Source organism: Micropterus salmoides, unplaced genomic scaffold, assembly GCF_014851395.1.
Source record: "Micropterus salmoides isolate LMB-PRFRI ecotype aquatic unplaced genomic scaffold, ASM1485139v1 Ms_hic_scaffold_6, whole genome shotgun sequence".
Lineage (NCBI taxonomy): Eukaryota > Metazoa > Chordata > Actinopteri > Centrarchiformes > Centrarchidae > Micropterus > Micropterus salmoides.
Genome location: NW_024044348.1, coordinates 24423223 through 24443613, shown reverse-complemented (window position 1 = coordinate 24443613; position 20391 = coordinate 24423223). Strand labels below are relative to the sequence as shown.

The 20391-nt window shown below is 39.1% G+C and overlaps 2 protein-coding genes across 2 annotated transcripts in view; one reads left to right on the top strand and one right to left on the bottom strand.

Annotated features, from left to right (window-relative positions):
- Positions 1-3901: 3901 nt before the first annotated feature.
- Positions 3902-14108, top strand: ddx21 (DEAD (Asp-Glu-Ala-Asp) box helicase 21). Its single transcript, XM_038701865.1, has 16 exons — positions 3902-4059; positions 6153-6386; positions 6567-6707; positions 7125-7200; positions 7758-7936; positions 8513-8630; positions 8859-9044; positions 9508-9653; positions 10041-10190; positions 10428-10589; positions 10927-11046; positions 11701-11774; positions 11903-12062; positions 12244-12378; positions 12907-12951; positions 13095-14108. The coding sequence occupies exons 1-16, from the start codon at positions 3976-3978 to the stop codon at positions 13329-13331; spliced, it is 2247 nt and encodes a 748-aa protein (XP_038557793.1). The 5' UTR covers positions 3902-3975; the 3' UTR covers positions 13332-14108.
- Positions 14109-16053: 1945 nt separating this feature from the next.
- chs1 (chitin synthase 1) overlaps positions 16054-20391 on the bottom strand; it is a 38958-nt gene continuing 34620 nt past the window's right edge. Inside the window, exons 32-35 of the mRNA XM_038702230.1 lie at positions 19885-20022; positions 19679-19758; positions 19290-19356; positions 16054-17163 (exon numbers count right to left, since the gene is read on the bottom strand). Of these exons, the coding sequence (XP_038558158.1) occupies positions 17083-17163; positions 19290-19356; positions 19679-19758; positions 19885-20022 (366 nt within the window). The 3' untranslated portion in view covers positions 16054-17082. The remainder of the gene's footprint in view (positions 17164-19289; positions 19357-19678; positions 19759-19884; positions 20023-20391) is intronic.

Below are 20391 nucleotides of genomic sequence, written 5' to 3'. Positions count from 1 at the left end.
AGCTCCAGAGATGCAGTCGGGAGATGGGAGAAAGTTGTAGTAAGTCAACCATCACTGCAGCAATCCACCAGTCGGGGCTTTATGGCAGAGTGGCCCGACGGAAGCCTCTCCTCAGTGCAAGACACATGAAAGCCCCCATGGAGTTTGCTAAAAAACACCTGAAGGACTCCAAGATGGTGATAAATAAGATCCTCTGGTCTGATGAGACCAAGATAGAACTTTTTGGCCTTAATTCTAAGCGGTATGTGTGGAGAAAACCAGGCACTGCTCATCACCTGTCCAATACAGTCTCAACAGTGAAGCATGGTGGTGGCAGCATCATGCTGTGGGGGTGTTTTTCAGCTGCAGGGACAGGACGACTGGTTGTAATCGAGGGAAAGATGAATGCGGCCAAGTACAGGGATATCCTGGACGAAAACCTTTTCCAGAGTGCTCTGGACCTCAGACTGGGCCGAAGGTTTACCTTCCAACAAGACAATGACCCTAAGCACACCGCTAAAATAACGAAGGAGTGGCTTCACAACAACTCCGTGGCTGTTCTTGAATGGCCCAGCCAGAGCCCTGACTTAAACCCAATTGAGCATCTCTGGAGAGACCTGAAAATGGCTGTCCACCAACGTTTACCATCCAACCTGACAGAACTGGAGAGGATCTGCAAGGAGGAATGGCAGAGGATACCCAAATCCAGATGTGAAAAACTTGTTGCATCTTTCCCAAAACGACTCATGGCTGTATTAGATCAAAAGGGTGCTTCTACTAAATACTGAGCAAAGGGTCTGAATACTTATGACCCATGTGATATTTCAGTTTTTCTTTTTTAATAAATTTGCAAAAATTTCTACATTTCTGTTTTTTTCTGTCAAGATGGGGTGCTGAGTGTACATTACTGAGAAATAAAATGAACTCTTTTGATTTTTGGAAAATGGCTGCAATGAAACAAAGAGTGAAAAATTTAAAGGGGTCTGAATACTTTCCGTACCCACTGTACAAACAACACAACAACAACAATAAAATAAAATAAAATACAAACAAACAAAAAGATGTATCCTAATTTGCATCATCTCAGTATATCGTGATAGTGTCTCGGGCACTACTTATATATTGGCACTATTATTGCAACATGTTTTTTTGTGATAAGAATGCTTCTACTAAAGCAACCATCTGTATTCTGAACAGTAAGTTGTACAATTTTATCCATTTATCCAAGTTTATAGCTCTTTTATATTCAAATGATAGCACATCCTTGTTGTTGTGTGTGTTCAGGTTTAGGCTGCAGACACTTTATTACAAACGTCTTTATCTCGGCTATGAAACATGAACGTGAATTGTAATCCAATCCTAACGTCAAAACGTCTGACTGATTCACATTTTGTTTATATTTTCTATTTTATAGTTATATTTTCCTCTTCACACTATGATGTCTCATATTTGGTGTAGGTTAGGTGAGGTTAAACTTTATTGTCCCCGAAGGGAAATTTGGCTTGGGCACAGTGCATTGTTGCTTCATAAAAATAAATCATTAAAAAACATCACACATCACATTATATCAACATGAACCTGAGAAGCACTGACAGGGTGTAGTGCTTCACAAGAGGAAAACATAAAAACAGAATAAAAAGGATGTCATTGACAACATGGTGCATTGGATTAATATGTGAGTGCTAAAGTGCTAATGTGGTTATTGCACATTGCTCTAATGAACTAAGGTTTGTGTAAAGTGTGCTAATGTGCTAGTATGCTTATTGCATGTTTCCCCTATGCACCAAGGTTACAAATTAAGTGCTAGGTGCCAAAGTGCTCATATATAGTGCACCTTGCTCAATTGCACAATATTCAGCAGCTTAACAGAGGCTGGCACAAATGATCATTTTGGGCGATTGGATTTGCATTTTGATACATGGAGTCTTCTTTCTGATGGCAGGGTTGCGTATTCAAGGAAGAGGGAATGTGGGGGGTCTGAAGTAATTTTCAGCCTGTTTCATACCTGCCTGGTCATACAGGCTCTGTTTAGACTCATATTCTGTCCTCCCTATAATTTTCATGGCTGTGCATGTTGGCAAGCTTGTTTTTCATCATCATCATCATTTAACTGTTAAGTTGCCGAACCATGCAGTAGTTCCATATCTAATGACTTGCATGGTAGAAAATCATCATGAGCAGACTGCTCACACCATTCAACCTTAAACGCCTTAGAAAATAAAGTTTTTGCTGCAGTATATGTTTTACAACACTGTTCATTGCACATGCAGAATAACTTGTGTTATTTTGCTGGACTTACTTACTGCTGGATGTACAAACATCCTTATTTTTTCCAGAAAGACTAAAAAATAAGCATATAGTGCAATCTAAATTATCTATGTAATTTTAGAATAAATACATTTAATTAAAGTAAATTTGTACAATCAAATTTTTTTTTTTTTTCCATAAAAGCAAGATCATTAAAAAGGATCTTTCTGTCCACTTCTCTAATTGTCCTGCATCATTGTTTACAATGATGGTTTAATTGGAAAAACTCACATTAATTTGTCCTTTTAGCACAGCAACAGCAGAGCATGGCTAGATACCATAAGTAAAATCATTTTTTTGTAATTTGTGTGAACTGTTGGGTAATTTGAGTAAGCCCTTTAAATGTTTCAGTTAACATGGTTTAAGGAGCAAAAATGTGAAGTAATGGATATTGCTTTTTACAATAATTTAAAAAAGGCTATGTAAAAAATCTAAGTTGCCAACTAACTTTAATTTACATCACTTGTTATGTAATGTTTTTCTCAAAGAAGAACACAGGACTTGTAGACATGCAGAAAAAACATGCAATTTAATTTCTAATTTAGACAATTAGACTTATAGCAACCCAGACTATCAGAAGGCCTCTCACATGCACACTGGTGAGCAAGGGTGTCACTTTGTGTTGAAAAGTGGTGGAGACATAAGGGCTCGGATTAGAGGTGTGATGATAGACTTAGCTCATGAGATGTGACAACGCACAATTATTGGGTTCACAAGAACAAGACGAGAAGATATTTTAACACTATTCAGTGCTGAATGTATGAGTGGGTGGAAAATTCTGAGCATTAATTTCATGCATTCTGAAGAAATTTTCTGCACCAATTTATGGTGGAAATCTGTATTTATTTAAAGGGAAATACAAAATTCAGGTGGCAGGTGACAAATCAGAACATAAAGATAAAATGGAATATAATGCAGTATTCACTAGCTTGTTTTTTTTTAAGCTTTAGTTACTTTTTTTGGACAATGCACATTTGTTTCTTCTATATTTAAATAGAGTAGCATATTTTCTTATTGTGCTAATAAATCTTTCTCAAAGCATTTTCATTTATTAGTCAACATTTCTTGTTGCAGGCTATTGTTAAGGACATTTCTAACAGATGCTTTCAAAAAGCTATGGAGACAAAATCAGCCATTTCCCCAAGTGGTGGGGACATGTCCCCAGCTTCCCAATTACAAATGACACCTGTGCTGGTGAGCATGCTTAAAATGTAAAGGACAAATGTTCACAGAACAATACACTGCATCATCTCCTGGGCAATTATTGTCGTTACCATTGTGGCGTTGACTGCTATGTATTTAAAGTGCAGAATATGAAACATATTTAGGCTTGTATCTCAGTCATCCAGGTCATAGCTATCCAAGGAAGCTTAAAATAAAGGGAACCTACTAAGCTGCGATATTAGCCTTCCTTGGATATTTAAGCTTGTTTGCTTGAGCTTTCCTCACTATTTCTGTCACACATCTTTATTGCACACCAGTCAATGTTTTACAGTGAGTTTTCCCATGAGAGTAACAGTGTAATTAATTATTTGTCAAACGATATGCAGTGCAGTGCTTGTCTATGGCTTGCATTTCTATGTCTGGCTAGCGAACACCCTTCCTCGCGCAGCCTTGCGCGTTCCTTTCCATCCGCGTGTCCGTGTGTTAGCCTGTGTCTACGGTGAGGGATTCCAACAGGGAAGAGAAATGCCATCAAAAATCGTCTTTGAAACCGAAGATCAAGCCATGGAAGAAGATGTGGACACTGTCGCGGAGGCTAAACTCCTAAAGGTGAGCTGAGTGGGTCGTGTCGGCCTGGACAGACTAAATGATCCGCGTAGCTAGCACGAGGTCCTGCCTCGGCTTCTCCATGTTTGACAACATGTGGCTGAATGAGCTAACCAGAAACTTCGGCTAACAGGCTAGCTAACATTAGCTGTTAGGAAACCAAGAGAAGATATGTTTATGTTGCCACACCAGTAGTGAAATATTATTAACAGTGAAATCAACAACGGCATGAATTATGTATTTGGTTTATTTAAGAAGGACAGGGTACATTAATTAAAATAACTGTAAGCACGGTAGAGTTAGCCAAAAGGCTAATGTTATGTTTCATCTGTAATCCCTGGGCAGATGTTACAAAGTGTGATAAACAACGTGAATGTGATCCACTGCTGAGGTAATTAGAGCATTACACGTCATTAACCCAGCCACTTCGTCTAGCTAGAAGATCACATGTTATGAAAAAGTGTTTGTGAGGCGATCTGTAGATCACACGTTTTTACGGGTTGACAACGTGGAAACCTTTAAATGCTGCTACATCTGCGCTGTGAGCGCGACCTGATGACGTCTTATGCAGCTGGGCCCGTCAGCTGTTAATCAAATAAACAAAACAACCTGCTCTTAACAGTAAAACAAACAATTTAACTTAATTATAGCTCAAACTAATTATTGCTTTATTGTGTAGTATCCATATGTTTTAACAAAACATTCTCAACTCAAGCTCTACTTACAGTAAGATAATCTTAAGTTGGGATAGCTTTGTCAATAATTGTAATGTATTTATGTACTTAACTGTAATTTGATTATTACATACATATAACTTATTTCAGGTGTAATTATAATAATTAAGATCATCAAAAATAATCATTATATGGTGTTGAACTGACAACTGATTTATTCATAAATAAAAAACGATTTTTGTTCCACTTACAAAATTCAAATGCTAATTGTAATAATTAGAATGTGGTGTTTGTTAACCTCTTCAGTATGTTATACCTTACAAAACCACATACAGTGTTGGGCAAGCTACTTGGAAAATGTAGTGAGCTAAGCTACTAGCTACTCTACATTAAATGAAGCTTCACTACACAGAAGCTACCCCCCAGTGAAATGTAGCAAGCTAAGCTACAGCAACATGGCAAAAGTAGCTTAATTACATCTAAGCTACTTTAAATTTTTTTTTATAGTTTTTATATATATATACACAGACACACACACACACACAGAGTATAGGCCTAGATTATATTCAACCAACTTCATTCCACAGTAGCATAGAAGAAAGACTTAAAAACCTGCTCCAAACAGTGTGTGTGTGAGAGAAAGCTAAATCAGACATACAGAAACTCTCCTGCTTATTGCCATATCATTGCAGCTACATGTATTTCCTCATGCAACAAATGGAGAACCATTATTGTTTGTATAAAGTTACTTAATTATCACATTATTATCCTTAATATTATTTCTTATTTTAAATAATTTTTCCTTTGAAAAATTCTACTGCTTGTCAAAAAGCAAGACATATTTTCAATGTAACATATTTTGTGTTTGGAGTTTGTATTTGGTTGTTTTTTTCCCCCTCTTTGTTTAGCTTTTATAATGTCATTTCATTATTTATTAATTATATATTTTTTGTTGTTTATATATGAATTAGTGCTCTGGCAACATTGCAACCTAAACAACCTAAACATTCAACGCCAGAGAGAGAGAGAAACTCTCATCTCATGGAAACGACTTACACATACAGGTCTGTGTGAGGTGGTGGCGTCACTCACTGATCCTTCAGAAATGCTTGAGAAAATGTAGCGTGTGTGCTACCGCGCTACTCGGCCAATAAATAGCTTTGTTACTGAAAAGCTATTTGATTCAGAAAATAATGACGCAACCACAAAGCTACTGAGAAATGTAGTGAAACTAATAACGGCGCTACTTGTAGTGACGCTACTGACCACATATAATTAAAACATGTCACTAACAGACGTCTTTTCGTTTAGCAATGTGATGAGATAACTAGAAATTACTCAAGCTGCCAAAGGTCCTTATTTTTTTTGCTGCACAGTGTTTGATTTAACTGAAACCATTGTTGTTTCTGAAAATGAATAAAGAAAAAGACCAAGGAGGCCAAGAAGCTTAAGAAGAAGCAGCAGCTGGAGGACCAGGAAGAGCAGGTGGACCCAGACTGTGAACCTCCAGCACCAAAGAAGAAAAAGAAAAAAGACAAGCTGGCAGCGGACCAAGTGAACGACCACATAGATGAGGCCACAGACTTCAACGGCAACAGTAATGGTGTAGAAACACCAAAGCAGAAGACTAAGAAGACCACTGAAGGCAACACAGAGGTCAGTGCTGCGTTAAGTTTAATATGTAGTTAGCACTTGCGGAGATTTCCTAGTCTAGTCTTTGAAACCCAAATATAATGAATGATATATAAATGCATATTTTCTGGCTATGCCCTGCTGTAGACAGTCTCACTCTGCTCCTTTGTATAACACTGTCTCCCCTTTTATCCTGGGGTATAGAAAAAAAAGAAGAAGCAAAAGAAGGCAATCGCAGAGGAAGCAACCAACGGACATTCCACCCCAAACACCCCCGTTCAGACGCCCATCCCGACACCACTCCAGTCCAGTGAAGAGTCAGCTAGTGACAGTGAAAAAGAAATGGTATGACTTGTAGACTGACGGTATACACTATTTCCTCTGGAAAGAAATGTGTCCTTTTGACCGTAAGCTAAACTGGTCATGGAACCTGTTGTGAAAGCAGAGGCACAGTAATGTGAGTGGGCTAGCCCGCAATACGGGAAACTCATAGAAGATGTTGGAAATGTTTTTAAATGAAGTAAGAAAACAACTGCAAAGTAACTTAATTTCACATTCACACAAGCATTTAAACATTTCATAAATTATGTAAAGTAACAATCTTATTTAATGTAATTTGCGTGTTGTTTCCATATTACATTAACCTTGATTTTTCAGTCTTTGCCTCAACATTTTTGGGTTGTTTTCTTGAACAGACACTCTTCAAAGTTAGCTGTAGGGTAAGATAACAGTCCTAAAGACTGGTTTTGATAATTTTTTTAGGGGGAGACACCAGAGCAGAAGGAAGGGGCCTTCTCTAACTTCAGGATCTCCCAAGTCACCATCGATAAACTAAAAGGTAAGCGTCATATTTACATTTTTGTACCTTAGATTTTACCTCTGTAGCCTGTGACCAGAAGTGGACTGGTACAATCCCAAAATCTAGACCAGCAACTCCCTTGTTCTGCGAGGTAAAAATGACGATGGAGTCTGGTCTCAAAAAATGTTGTCCCAATTTGTCACATAGACACAAAAACATGGGTGTATTAGGGTCCAGGTTGAAAAATACTGAACTTATCCTTTATCTTGGTTGATTAACTTCACTTTATAACATTTATGATGTCTGAACAACTGCTTTTAATTGAAAACACATGAGTTTTAAGAGTGACTGGGAAATAGTGTCCACTTTGTGACATAAACGGTGTGTTCATTTAAATATTAAACTTTTCAATTTGAAAATTAGTGATCACCATTAAGGACTTAAATGAGCAAATTTTTTTGGGAGCATTAACTGGGCTTCGGAGCTGCTGAGGTGCTGTGGGGTGTGCTGAATAACAAATTACCATCAATCTTATGTCCTTTTCCCAGTCTTGTTGTTCCACTTTCTTCACCTCTCTCTCTCTGTCACTTCCTCAGCCCGGGGAGTCTCTCACCTGTTTGACATTCAGGTGAAGACATTTAATCCTGTATATGATGGAGAGGATGTAATTGCCCAAGCCCGAACAGGAACAGGAAAGACTTTCTCCTTTGCCATCCCTTTAGTGGAGAAGCTCCAGAAGGATCCAGTGGCGTTAATCAGAGGCCGAGCTCCAAAGGTGTGCGCGCGCGCGCACACACACACACACACACACACACACACACACACTTTCACACCAATCAGTGAAAACTAGCATCAGTAAAGTGTAATTTATACTTCTGCGTCAAATCGACGGCGTAGGTGATGGCGTAGGCTACGGGGCTACGCAGAGGCTACGCCGTCACCCTGCGCTTTGAAGTAACATTTACTATCAGCCAAAACGGCGGCTGTAACACAGTGAATCAATATATTGACCGTCGCAACCCGAGTGAAATGATTCATTTTGCTATCAGAATGTGATCAATTCGGTCGGTAACATTTGAAAAGCAGAGCGCTAAACCAGAAGTTAGCCTGCTCGGCCGGCAAAAGTCAACACAGTGGATGCTGTAGCGCTACTGCCGACTACCGTTTGGGGGTGTAATTGCAGAATGACGGACACACGTACACACAAGTATAAATGCATGGCTACGTGCGTAGTCTACGGCGTAGGTATGCACGTAGACCCTACGCAGGAGTATAAATGGGCCTTAAGACTCCCAGTATCAGTTGCTCTCTTCAATATGTTTGACCCAGTCTCCTTTCTGTCTGTCTGTAGGTCCTGGTGTTAACTCCAACCAGAGAGTTAGCTATCCAGGTCGCTAAGGACTTCAAAGACATTATCAAGAGACTGTCTATCAGCTGTTTCTATGGAGGAAGCTCATACAACCCACAGAGTAAGTCTTGTGCAAAACCACAAATACAAGTAATTCTGAAATAGATCAACTCATTAAAAGAGTCAATTTATTTACAATGATGGCTTAATGTTTATTAAAAATAACTTTTCAGCTTTAACTATTTAAATGGATAGAAAATGCATAGCTTTGTTTTTGTGTGGTTTCAATCTTCACTCTTTACACATTGGTTTTAAAAATAATTCTCTCCACTCCTCTCCCCCCGTCTAGTCGAAGCTATTCGCAATGGTATCGACATTTTGGTTGGAACCCCTGGTCGCATAAAAGACCACATCCAGAACCATAAACTCGATCTCTCCAAAGTGAAACACGTTGTCCTGGATGAAGTAGACCAGATGTTGGACATGGGGTTTTCAGAACAGGTTGAAGAGATTTTGGCTTCATCATATACCAAAGGTAGAGTAAATCTGTATGTGTTTGTGAAACTGAGTATATATGTGTGTTTTTTGTGTGTGTATCATATATGTTACACAACACAACACCACCCGGCGTCTCCCATCTCCGCTGATAGAGACTCTTAAACTGAAAAGCACAACTCTTTCAGGGGCTCTTATCCCACCAAGCACAACTCTTCTTTGCATATTTACACACATACACAGTGGATACCATATTCTATTTTTGAGTGTAGATAATATGTATGTTTTATATTTTATTCAGATTGTCATAGATTCTACAGTTATTGTGTTGTACTCTTTCTTTTACTCTTTGCACAACATTCCCCTGTTCTTCTGTGCCAGCTTGAATTTCCCCTATGTAGGACCAATAAAAGAACATCTTATCTCAAAGGAGATTAACTGATCAGTATAGTGGGGTCATGTTATGTAGGTAAAATGAGGAAGGTGTGTGTGCTCCTCCACAGACTCCGACTCCAATCCACAGACTCTTCTGTTTTCGGCCACCTGCCCCCCCTGGGTCTACGAGGTGGCCAAGAAATACATGAGACCTGAGTGCAAACATGTTGACCTGATTGGCAAGAAAACACAGAGAGCTGCAACAACTGTAGAAGTAAGTATATGTGTGTTTCTGTGTGTGTGGGTGTGTGAGAGAGAGAGAGCGAGAGAGAATCACTTCCGAGGTGAATGGTGCAATTTAACAAGCGTTACAGCAATCTTAGTTTTTAGGATTAGATCTCTCGCCTGTAAGCAGGTACAGGTAAAGTAATTGAGACTGTAAAATGCAATCGCATGCATCTCCGTCAGGAAAGCCCAGCAAGTTCATTCGCGGTAAAAATGTCGGTATTTATCATCATCAACACCAGTGGAATTGTAATGAAGTACAAGTAAAAGTCAGCCAGCTGGATTACTGAAAATATCTCTGTTCTTGCCCCCTGATTTCCCTCTCCCGCTCTCCCTGTTCATCTTTTTGTCTCTCTGGGTGTCCTTCCCTCCGTAGCATCTGGCCATAGCGTGTCACTGGTCACAGCGTGCAGCCGTGATAGGTGATGTGATCCAGGTCTACAGCGGCAGCCACGGCAGAACCATCTTGTTCTGTGAGACAAAGAAAGAGGCCAACGAGCTTTCCATGAATGCATCCATCAAACAGGTAGACTCACAGTTAAGAATAGTTAATTCATACAACGGCGATACATTACACCTTTTTAATTTGTAAAATGATCAACTGACATTTCTTATACTGTAACTTCATAACTATCATTTGAGAGTTTTGTAACATTGGGGAGTTGTGACAGATTTATTTGCCTTCAATCTTAAAATGTACGTTTTCTGCGTTTATTTTCAAATTTTTGTAGCAGAGTGTTTCATGTGTTGTGTATGGTTTCAGAGTGCCCAGACCCTCCATGGTGATATTCCTCAGAAACAGAGAGAGACAACGCTGAAGGGCTTCAGGAACGGAGCTTTTGAGGTTCTGGTTGCCACCAATGTTGCAGCCCGTGGATTAGACATCCCTGAAGTCGACCTGGTGGTCCAGTGTTCTCCGCCCAAGGTGTGATGCATTGCCAGTAATCATTAAGAAATTTGTCTATACAGAAACATGTCTATATCTTTGCATTTATTGATGGTGCCAATTCTTTGCTATGTAGATGTTATATTTTAGATGTATAAATATGTTGTGATCTTAAGATTCCATTCACATAAGACAATTACATTTAATATTGTAATTGTACATGCTACAGTTTTAAAATGGAAAGAACTGAGGTTAAAAATTAAGAATTCAATGTTCACTGCACACCTTATTAACAATGTTGCATAAATTATGATTCATAAAGGCCTGTCTCCTTTACTTTGTCTGAACATTTTTCTGTCTCTGTGGTTGGCATCAGGATGTGGAGTCATACATACATCGTTCGGGACGTACGGGCCGAGCGGGAAGGACTGGAGTCTGCATCTGTTTCTACCAGAGGAAAGAAGAGGACCAGCTGCGCTACGTAGAAAACAAAGCAGTACGTGTCTTTTTTTAAATCCAACCGAAGAAGACAAAGGGACAAAGAAGAAAAGCATGTGGGATGGAAGTGGACAAGAAAGTCACAGAAGGAAGGGGAGAATCAAAAGTAGCCAGAAAAGTAGAGCATTGACAGTGTTTCATTAGAGAGGCTGGAGTTGAAGAAGGTGTTGCTGCACTACATAGAAAACCAGAGTGAAAGTCTCCTTTTCCCGGTAGTCAGAAATAGTGTGTAAAATTTACTTGGACAGACTTTATTGTCTTCCAACTGCACATTCACAATGTACATTTGAGCGAGATTTCGTTGCAAGGCTCCGAATAAAATTAATTTAAAAAAATTTCAGAATTGTAACAGCAAACACAAAAATTATATGTAGCAGCAGGATGTATCGTACCGGTGAAACAGACAATATGAACAGTGCACATAGTAACACTTACTCAATAGAGTAATAGTGCAATAGAGTTCAGTGTCCATGTAAAGTGACTAGTGTCTGTATGGAAGGGGGGATTATTGGGAGTTTAGCAATCGCATGAAAGCATGTCTTACTTTACAAAGACGCAGCTTTCTGACAATCTGTACAATCTGTGTGACTCCCCTTTATATGTTTTTTTTAATTAAGTACCAAACTGTCTATGTTTTATGTTATTATCCCAGGGTATCACATTCAAACGAGTTGGCGTACCTACCGCTAATGATATCATCAAGTCATCAAGCAAGGATGCTGTCAGGTAGGTAATTCTGGAGATTGAGAGCCAAGTTGATATATATATATTTTGTTTATGATATATGAAATTAAGATAATGAGATAATAATGAGCAAATGATGATTTTATGTTTTATTTCTTTATTTTGTCCAGGTTTCTGGACTCTGTTCCAGTCACAGCTATTGGATACTTCCGAGCGTCAGCTGAGAAGCTGATTGAGGAAAGAGGAGCGGTTGATGCTCTAGCTGCAGCCCTGGCCCATATTTCTGGAGCCACAAGTCTAGAGCAGAGGTCCCTGCTCAACTCTGATGCTGTAAGTTTGGTTTTATACTTGTCAACAACCTACACACTGCAAGTACTGAACACCAACTGCAGGATGATTGAAATTGCAGCAGCCCTGTTGATATGTTGTTGTCCATTTAGATTCCGTCGTGACTTTGTTGTGGTTTTAGGTGCTGTCTAACCCTTATATTTGTTTTTGTTTTTTTATGCAGGGTTACACCACTATGCAGTTGGTGTGTTCTCAGGAGATGCATAATCTGGGTTACGCCTGGAGAACCATCAAAGAACAGCTTGGAGAAGAGTTTGAGAACCACATTCACAGAATGACTTTCCTCAAAGACAGAACAGTATGTACACACACAAACATGTGTAAACATGTACATATGTGAGGTGCTACTGGCCGTAATAAATGCGTTATATATATATATAAATAAGAGAGAGAGAGAGAGAGACTCTGTCACTCTTAAGGGTCATCTTGTCAAATTCTACTTTTATGAGCTTACGTTCAAGAATAGGGATTTAAGTAATTTCTGTACCAGAAGAGTATATTGGATATGATGGATACAGTTATAAAGTTGAGCACGGATGTAGGATACAAATAACTGGTTTGAGATGATAGCCATTGAGTGCTGTCGTGAGATCCCACTTGGATTAGTAGTGTTTTTCCAAAATAGGCTCATAAATGAATGTAATAGACTTGGCAAATGAAAAGTAAATGGGAAACCTGGTGGTAAATCAAAATGCAAATTGAGAGAAGAAAAGCAAAACGCTAATGTGTGAAACCTTTCTGTAGGCGTGACCATGCTGTTGTAGCTCCTATCAAAAAGAGAGTGAGACAGAAACACTCAGTCTCACCCTTATTGTGTTCATTACAGGGAGTTTGTTTTGATGTCCCAGCTGACAAAGTCAAGGAGATGCAGGTGAGAACGACAGCTGTGGTGGACTGTTTATAGTGTCTTACATTTGTGAAAATGAACAGTCCAAAGTCAACTATAAATATTTTTTGTTGAAGTGGACAGACTGTGGTAGTGCTGTTAACATCCTTTTCTTGATCCTTCAACAGGATAACTGGAAGGATGGCCGCCGTTGGCAACTGACTGTAGCCACAGAGCTGCCAGAGCTGGAGGAGAAGCAGTTCAATAACCGCGGTGAAAGAGGGGGAGGGTTCAGGGGTGGAAGGGGGCGGAGCTTTGGGGGAAATGGTGGCCGTGGTAATGGGTTCCGGAGTGGCGGCGGCGGTGGTTATGGTAACAGCAGAGGAGGACAAAAACGCTACTTCAGCCAAGCTTTTGATTATTGAAGGGCTAACCTGTGGACTGATAAGACTTGACTGTCACTCATCTGGGCTGGCTGTGTGTATTTTATTATTGGCTGTCAGAGAGAGGGATTGATGTATGGCTAGTGGAAGTCTTCGTCATGATACAAGCTGAACTGTAAGCTTTCGATTAATCACGTTTTATATAGCGTACTTGTAATGACCAGTTTCCTCTCCCTGAAAATAAAGTAAACATCACATGGTATGTGAGAAAGTAGCCATTTCCTGCGGGTTTAAGATGAGATTTCTACGTACAGTATATGAACAGTACCACTGGCAGCCATTCTGGCTTTATGTGATGGCATTTAAATGAAAAGAAGAGTTTGAATGCGTCTTCCACAGAGTTTTAGGTAAAGTCTCTTTTTTGTACTGGGTGTTTGGGGAACGGGGACAGCAACCAGACTTTAGTCTTTGTCCGAGATAAAGGACACACCATTTTAACGTAAAAACTTGTGAACATGCCTTTTGTTACACAACTACACTAGATAACTGAGTGTGTAGTGCCATGAAAGTGCACCATCCTGCAGACGGTATGTCATGTAGGAGACAGTTTTTCTGTTCTGCACCTAGAGAACAGTGATAAAATGGGTGTTAACCTTTACATTTGTGCTCAGTGTCTGGTTGCTGCTTCACCCTCAGCTGAAACATCTCTCCACAAAAATATATTGGATGATTGCTTTGCAATTGCCTTTATTTAATAACTGTCTACTGCAGCCATTCGTTTGAATGAAATTACTTATTCATTAAAAAAGGTCAAATCAGGTTGTGTTTTGTCTTTTTAAAGGGCTGTGAAGTAACCATATATACACAAATGTATAACTTTCAACCTTAACTGCTTTTGGGAAACTCGATGCGTTAAACTTCAGCTGGCCTTAGAGAAAATAAAGTCACGTGCATGAATGGATAACCCGCTATATACTGTAGTTAAAATAAGCTATAAAATGTGGACTGCTTGGAGAATACACCAGACTGAGATCAAAGTAACGCAGCACCGCACAAAACAAATGATAAGGTTTTGGAACAATAGTGCTGTAGAGTTGGTACAACATATCCCTGCTTTACATAGAAAACAACAAATACAGTGGAGTATTTGATACACTGCTGATTTTGCAGGTTTTCCTACTTACAAAGCATGTAGAGGTCTGTAATTTTTATCATAGGTACACTTCAACTGTGAGAGACGGAATCTAGAAACAAAAATCCAGAAAATCACATTGTATGATTTTTAAATAATTCACTTGCATTTTATTGCATGACATAATTATTTGATCACCTACCAACCAGTAAGAATTCCAGCTTTCACAGACCTGTTAGTTCTTCTTTAAGAAGCCCTCCTGTTCTCCACTCATTACCTGTATTAACTGCACCTGTTTGAACTCGTTGCCTGTATAAAAGACACCTGTCCACACAGTCAATCAAACGGACTCCAACCTCTCCACAATGGCCAAGACCAGAGAGCTGTGTAAGGACATCAGGGATAAAATTGTATACCTGCGCAAGGCTGGGATGGGCTACAGGACAATAGGCAAGCATCTTGGTGAGAAGGCAACAAATGTTGGCGCAATTATTAGAAAATGGAAGAAGTTCAAGATGACGGTCACCTCCAGAACACCCTCCCAACTGTGAAGCATGGAGGTGGAAACATCATTCTTTGGGGATGCTTTTCTGCAAAGGGGACAGGACAACTGCACCGTATTGAGGGGAGGATGGATGGGGCCATGTATCGCTTGATCTTGGCCAACAACCTCATTCAAATTAGCTTTATTGGCATGAATGTAATAACATTGCCAAAGCGCTATATATAACACACACACACAACATAAGAACAATCAGCCCCATACATTTCATTAAACAAGTAATTAAAGCCTCTGTGTGTTGTTTTAAAAAAAGAAAATCATTCCCTCAGTAAGAGCACTGAAGATGGGTCTTGGCTGGGTCTTCCAGCACGGCAACGACCCGAAACACACAGCCAGGGCAACTAAGGAGTGGCTCTGTAAGAAGCATCTCAAGGTCCTGGAGTGGCCTAGCCAGTCTCCAGACCTGAACCCAATAGAAAATCTTTGGAGGGAGCTGAAAGTCCGTATTGCCCAGCGACAGCCCCGAAACCTGAAGGATCTGGATAAGGTGGGCCAAAATCTCTGCTACAGTGTGTGCAAACCTGGTCAAGAACTACAAAACGTATGATCTCTGTAACTGCAAACAAAGGTTTCTGTACCAAATATTCTGCTTTTCTGGTGTATCAGATACTTATGTCATGCAATAAAATGCAAATTATTTAATCATCCAATGTGATTTTCTGGATTTTTGTTTTAGATTCCGTCTCTCACAGTTGAAGATTGTACCTATGATAAAAATTACAGACCTCTACATGCTTTGTAAGTAGGGAAACCTGCAAAATCAGCAGTGTATCAAATACTTGTTCTCCCCACTGTATGCCCCACTTTAAATGATTTGTTTACACAAAAGTGAGTAAACCTTAAGTGGTGTAGTCTGCTTCTTGATCTGATATGTATTTTTATTTTTTTTTCAACCAAGTGTCAACATGAATTAGAGGGGGGAAGAAACATTTGAGAAATCGGTTCTGTATCCAGTCAAATGATGTGAAATATTCTTTTAGTGGGATGATGAATATGTAGTTATATCTGTCTTTCACAACACAGAGATTGTCCACATTTTTTTTTTTAATCAATTCAGTAGTTTCACAGGCTTTTTTTTTTTTTACAGTTCAGAAAATTCTATTCCTTTGTAAAGTCAATTGTTACAATTGGTTTAAATAATTACGCTGATGCCATATTCGTACAGTATTAAAAATGCAACACATTCATTTAAATTACACCAGAAACTATTCAGAGTATAACACATGAGGTTTACCAATAAAATGTTAAAAGTATTCTTCACTATATTTCATGTGCAAATGTCGCATTTCATAACCTTTGGAGGACTGGCAGTTTCCTGGGAGCAACGTTCAAGTATTTGATTTTTAACCTGAATTGACATAGAGCTCAGATATACACTTATTTGCTTACATCTACATTCAGCCCATTATTGTGATTCAGAAAAATGATTTTGATGCAGACACACAAAAAGAACAATCACTAGATTACACTTATTTTTCTGTAAACTTCCTGATATTACTGTGAAGTGTATCTTCTACAAGGAATTTTACAAGAAAAAATGTGTTTGGTTTTCAACCCTCCTAAATTATTGTAGAATGGGATGTGTAGTCTATACAACACCCTATATCTTTAGACCCTCGAGTCAAACAAGGACATTCAATTAGTCTGATGGACCCGATGCATTCAACCATACTTAAAATAGAATAAATACAAGTTTTCAGAACAAATACATTCAAATAAAACATTTCATCATTAAAAAGATTCCGACCCCAGATCCCATTGTGTGAAAATCTCATTTCATATTGTAAAACAAAGCTTATTGGATCTGTTATAATTGATTTCCCTTGTGCCTTTTTGCCTCCTTAGCTGGATTGTACTCAAATCACCCTAGTAGGAGGCAAAACAGATGCTGCAGAGACAAGACTAGATTATTTCCTCAAACATCAAGATTAAGACATGGCCTGTCTGATCACCTACCCTCTATGCCGTTTGATAATCAAAATGCCATATTTAGTACACAGTGAAAGCCCTTAAGTGGTAAGAGACCCGGCTGGTTGTCACTGGTGATGCCAATGTGTGCTGGTTGTTGGGTTTCACTGATTACAGTTGGTTGTTTCTGACTACAGGTCATCACTGGTAATGACAAGTCCATTGGCAATGTGGTTCTCCAGAGTCAAGCCATCATCATCATCATCATCATCCTAGGTGACAGAAAGGCGTGTGTGCGCACACACACACACACACACACACACACACACACAGAAATAAAGATCTCTTTGGCAGCATTGGTGAGTCAATAAACATGATTATCCTAACTGAATTGTTAGGATGTCAAGGGCTTTAAATGTTACACATTTTTCTTTAGACATGTTTCTTACATGTAGCTTTTGTTCTAATCAGCACACATTTAGATGATTGAAATATAGATAAAATAGAGTCAACAGCTTTTGAGAAACTGCAGAATATGCAGAAGAACAGTGCTGCAATGCATGCTGTTTAAAATACTCTAATCTTACAACTATACCAACTATATGTTCAGTGCAATTCACCACTGTGGACCTCTTTGAATATTCTCAGTTTAAAATCAATCTATCCCAAAGTTTCAATTGATTTCTTAAAATGAGTGAAACAGCGCCCTCTGGGTTAGAATGTGTGGGAAATGTCAATCAGCTTGTGGTGACAGATGGTATTGCATGTTTATAGACGAGCGTGACTAACAGAGACGAAGTCAGATGAATTTGGCGTCCCTTGATTAGTAACTTCATTCCTCTGGGAAATTCAGCAGCGTGTCAAGACTTAGCTAGAAATTGTGAAAATGGGAAGTTACTGTGTTTCACTCATATCAAACAACAGAAAGTTAACAAGGTCGTTGAAATGAAACAAACCGGGTTAGTTAGGAAGTTACCCAGAAGTGCTAATAATATGTCAGCTAAGTTATGTGCTTTTTAGCGGGACTACTTAACTTAGCTAGCTAACCATAGGAGGTTAAAATAAAACCGCTCAAAAAGACAGGATAAAGTGAAGGGAGCTACCCGGGTAAGGAAAGAAGACGAGGTCGGAGCACATGACAGGAGAGGCTTGGACAAGTAGGTGAGTCACACCCCCTCCTCTCCCCCCGCACCTGTGTCTTCCATGATATGCAGTTGTTGGTGTGCTTGTGTTGCCTGTAATCGGTTTGCCTGACTAGCTGCTGATTTCATAGTCGGGGTTATAGTGTATGGAGCCAGCTGTCATGTGTGGGTGGGGTCTTATTAATTTTATAGACGAATTACTGCCAGAATTTACCAATTGATTTAAGACTATTATGCTCTGAAGGTCATACTTATTTTGGTGCTAGTCAAGACTGATCTTCACTTTGTTTGCAACTAGGTAAGAAGATTTGCATTTCAGCCAATATGTTTATGTTAAATTAATGGGTATAGGGCTTTTTATATACAGTCCATGGTAAAACACATGTAAGTCATGTATCTATATCATACATGCATTCTTTTATTTTAACCTGCCGTTAAAGAAAACCTTGAGAATGTGGTTCATGTGTTTTAAAGTACAGTACTTAAAATCTGAGATTTGGATAGGCCTACATGTCATACTTGGTGCTTTTTAAAAAAAGTGAGCGTGCCACTTGGAGTCCTTACATTTAAGTCACCACTGCTTCATGCCACTACTAATCTATGGTCTGAAGAATGTCCTTGACTACTCCATTAACTTCATTTTGAATACATGCTCATACTTAATATACTGTATGTTTTCATTTTGGAATCCATTATTTCACTTTCTGTATTTTTAAAATGATTTATTGTTTTTGAACCCCCTTCTGTAGAATTGCCTATAATAAACTTATATTTAAATGCATATTCTATTGTGAATACACCTTACTGTATGTTAATCCTGTCATGTAGTATTTGCGCGCGAGCTGTGTTTGGCGTCTCTGTGTCAAACTCTAGAGCGGTGACAGTCCCAGTCTTTTCCAACAGTCAGTGCTTAAGTCAGTCATATACTGTGAGCTTTTTGATGTACTGCAAGCTACTTTAGTGTAGTGTGTCGTAATGTTTGGGTGTCTGAACAAGATGGCATTATGTTTTAATGTGATAGTGATTTAGATTTGTGTATAGTTATGCTCTAGTCTTTCTGTTGTCATGATGACAAGTCTGTTGCCAATTTGGTTCTCTTTCTTTGACACTATTATGTTGAGGGACCCAAGTGGCATAGTGCCTTTAATATAATCAGCCCTCTGCAAATCTTGTACCTGACAAGGATTCCAATTAAAAAACAAATTCCCTGTAGTTTTATGTGTATACCTGTGCGTGTGTTTGATATTGTTACTTACATCATCTTTCTGTTTGTAGTCTTTCTCTGTGCTGCGATAGGACACCACATGGATCAGAGTGTAGATCCTGCAAACAGAGAGGCACCAAGATGAAACACATATTATGGTACAAAAGATCCCATTATAATTCACCTTACATTTGTTAATGCTGCTCATAGTGGGGGAAAATATTCAGTACCAGTTTAAAAACTGATATAGTTTCTTTGCCAATGAATCAAATCTCCAACATCTGAAAGTTTGGAAGTTTTCCTGCATCGTTTTCAAGGTCAGTCTGAGTTAGCTGTGAAGCTATCAAATATATAGTCTGATTTTACACCTCCAAGTGTTTTGAATTCAGTGGGCGTGTGGCACATACACAAGTTTTTGTGTGTGTGTGTGTGTATATATACCTGTGATATAACATGGCCAGAAACTGGATAATGAGAAGAATTGCAAAAGACAACAGGAACATCAAACTGACAGGCTCCACCTGTTAACACAAAATTACAGTAAAGGTGATACAGCGTTACAGCAGTTATGACAGACATTCAAAAATACCTCACAGTTCTTGCTCCTTTAACTATTTCTATTTGCAGCATGTGCATCTTGGACTAACCTTGAGGGGTTCGTCAGATAAAGTACCATTTGGAAAGTATTTAGGGATCTTGATGCTGATTACATCATTTCCAATGGCCTGCAGGAAGAAGGTAGCCACCACCCACAGCACGTTGACGATGAAATACAGGAATACTGCCTGTAGGGATGAAGGAGTATTTAATGATGTTTCTTAAGTCTTCATACTTAAGCAATAGCTCACGACAGGCCGTGGTATACGCTTATTATATCACCGTTAAGGGGTGTTGTACCGGCAATAAAGTCCTTCTCTAAAATGTCTCTGGCTGGCAACCTCCTTAACTGTGACAAAATAAGCATATATCACGGCCTGAAGTGAGCTATTGCTTTTATAAAATGGTTACCAAGTATGGCAGAAAGAAAGTAGGCTAACAGATGCACTACAATTTGACTTTATTTCGTCAACAGACATTTCTTTTTGAATACAAAAAGTAGTCCCACCAGGCTGCCGGTAGGCTACATAGCGCATGACGGTAGCTACATACATCAA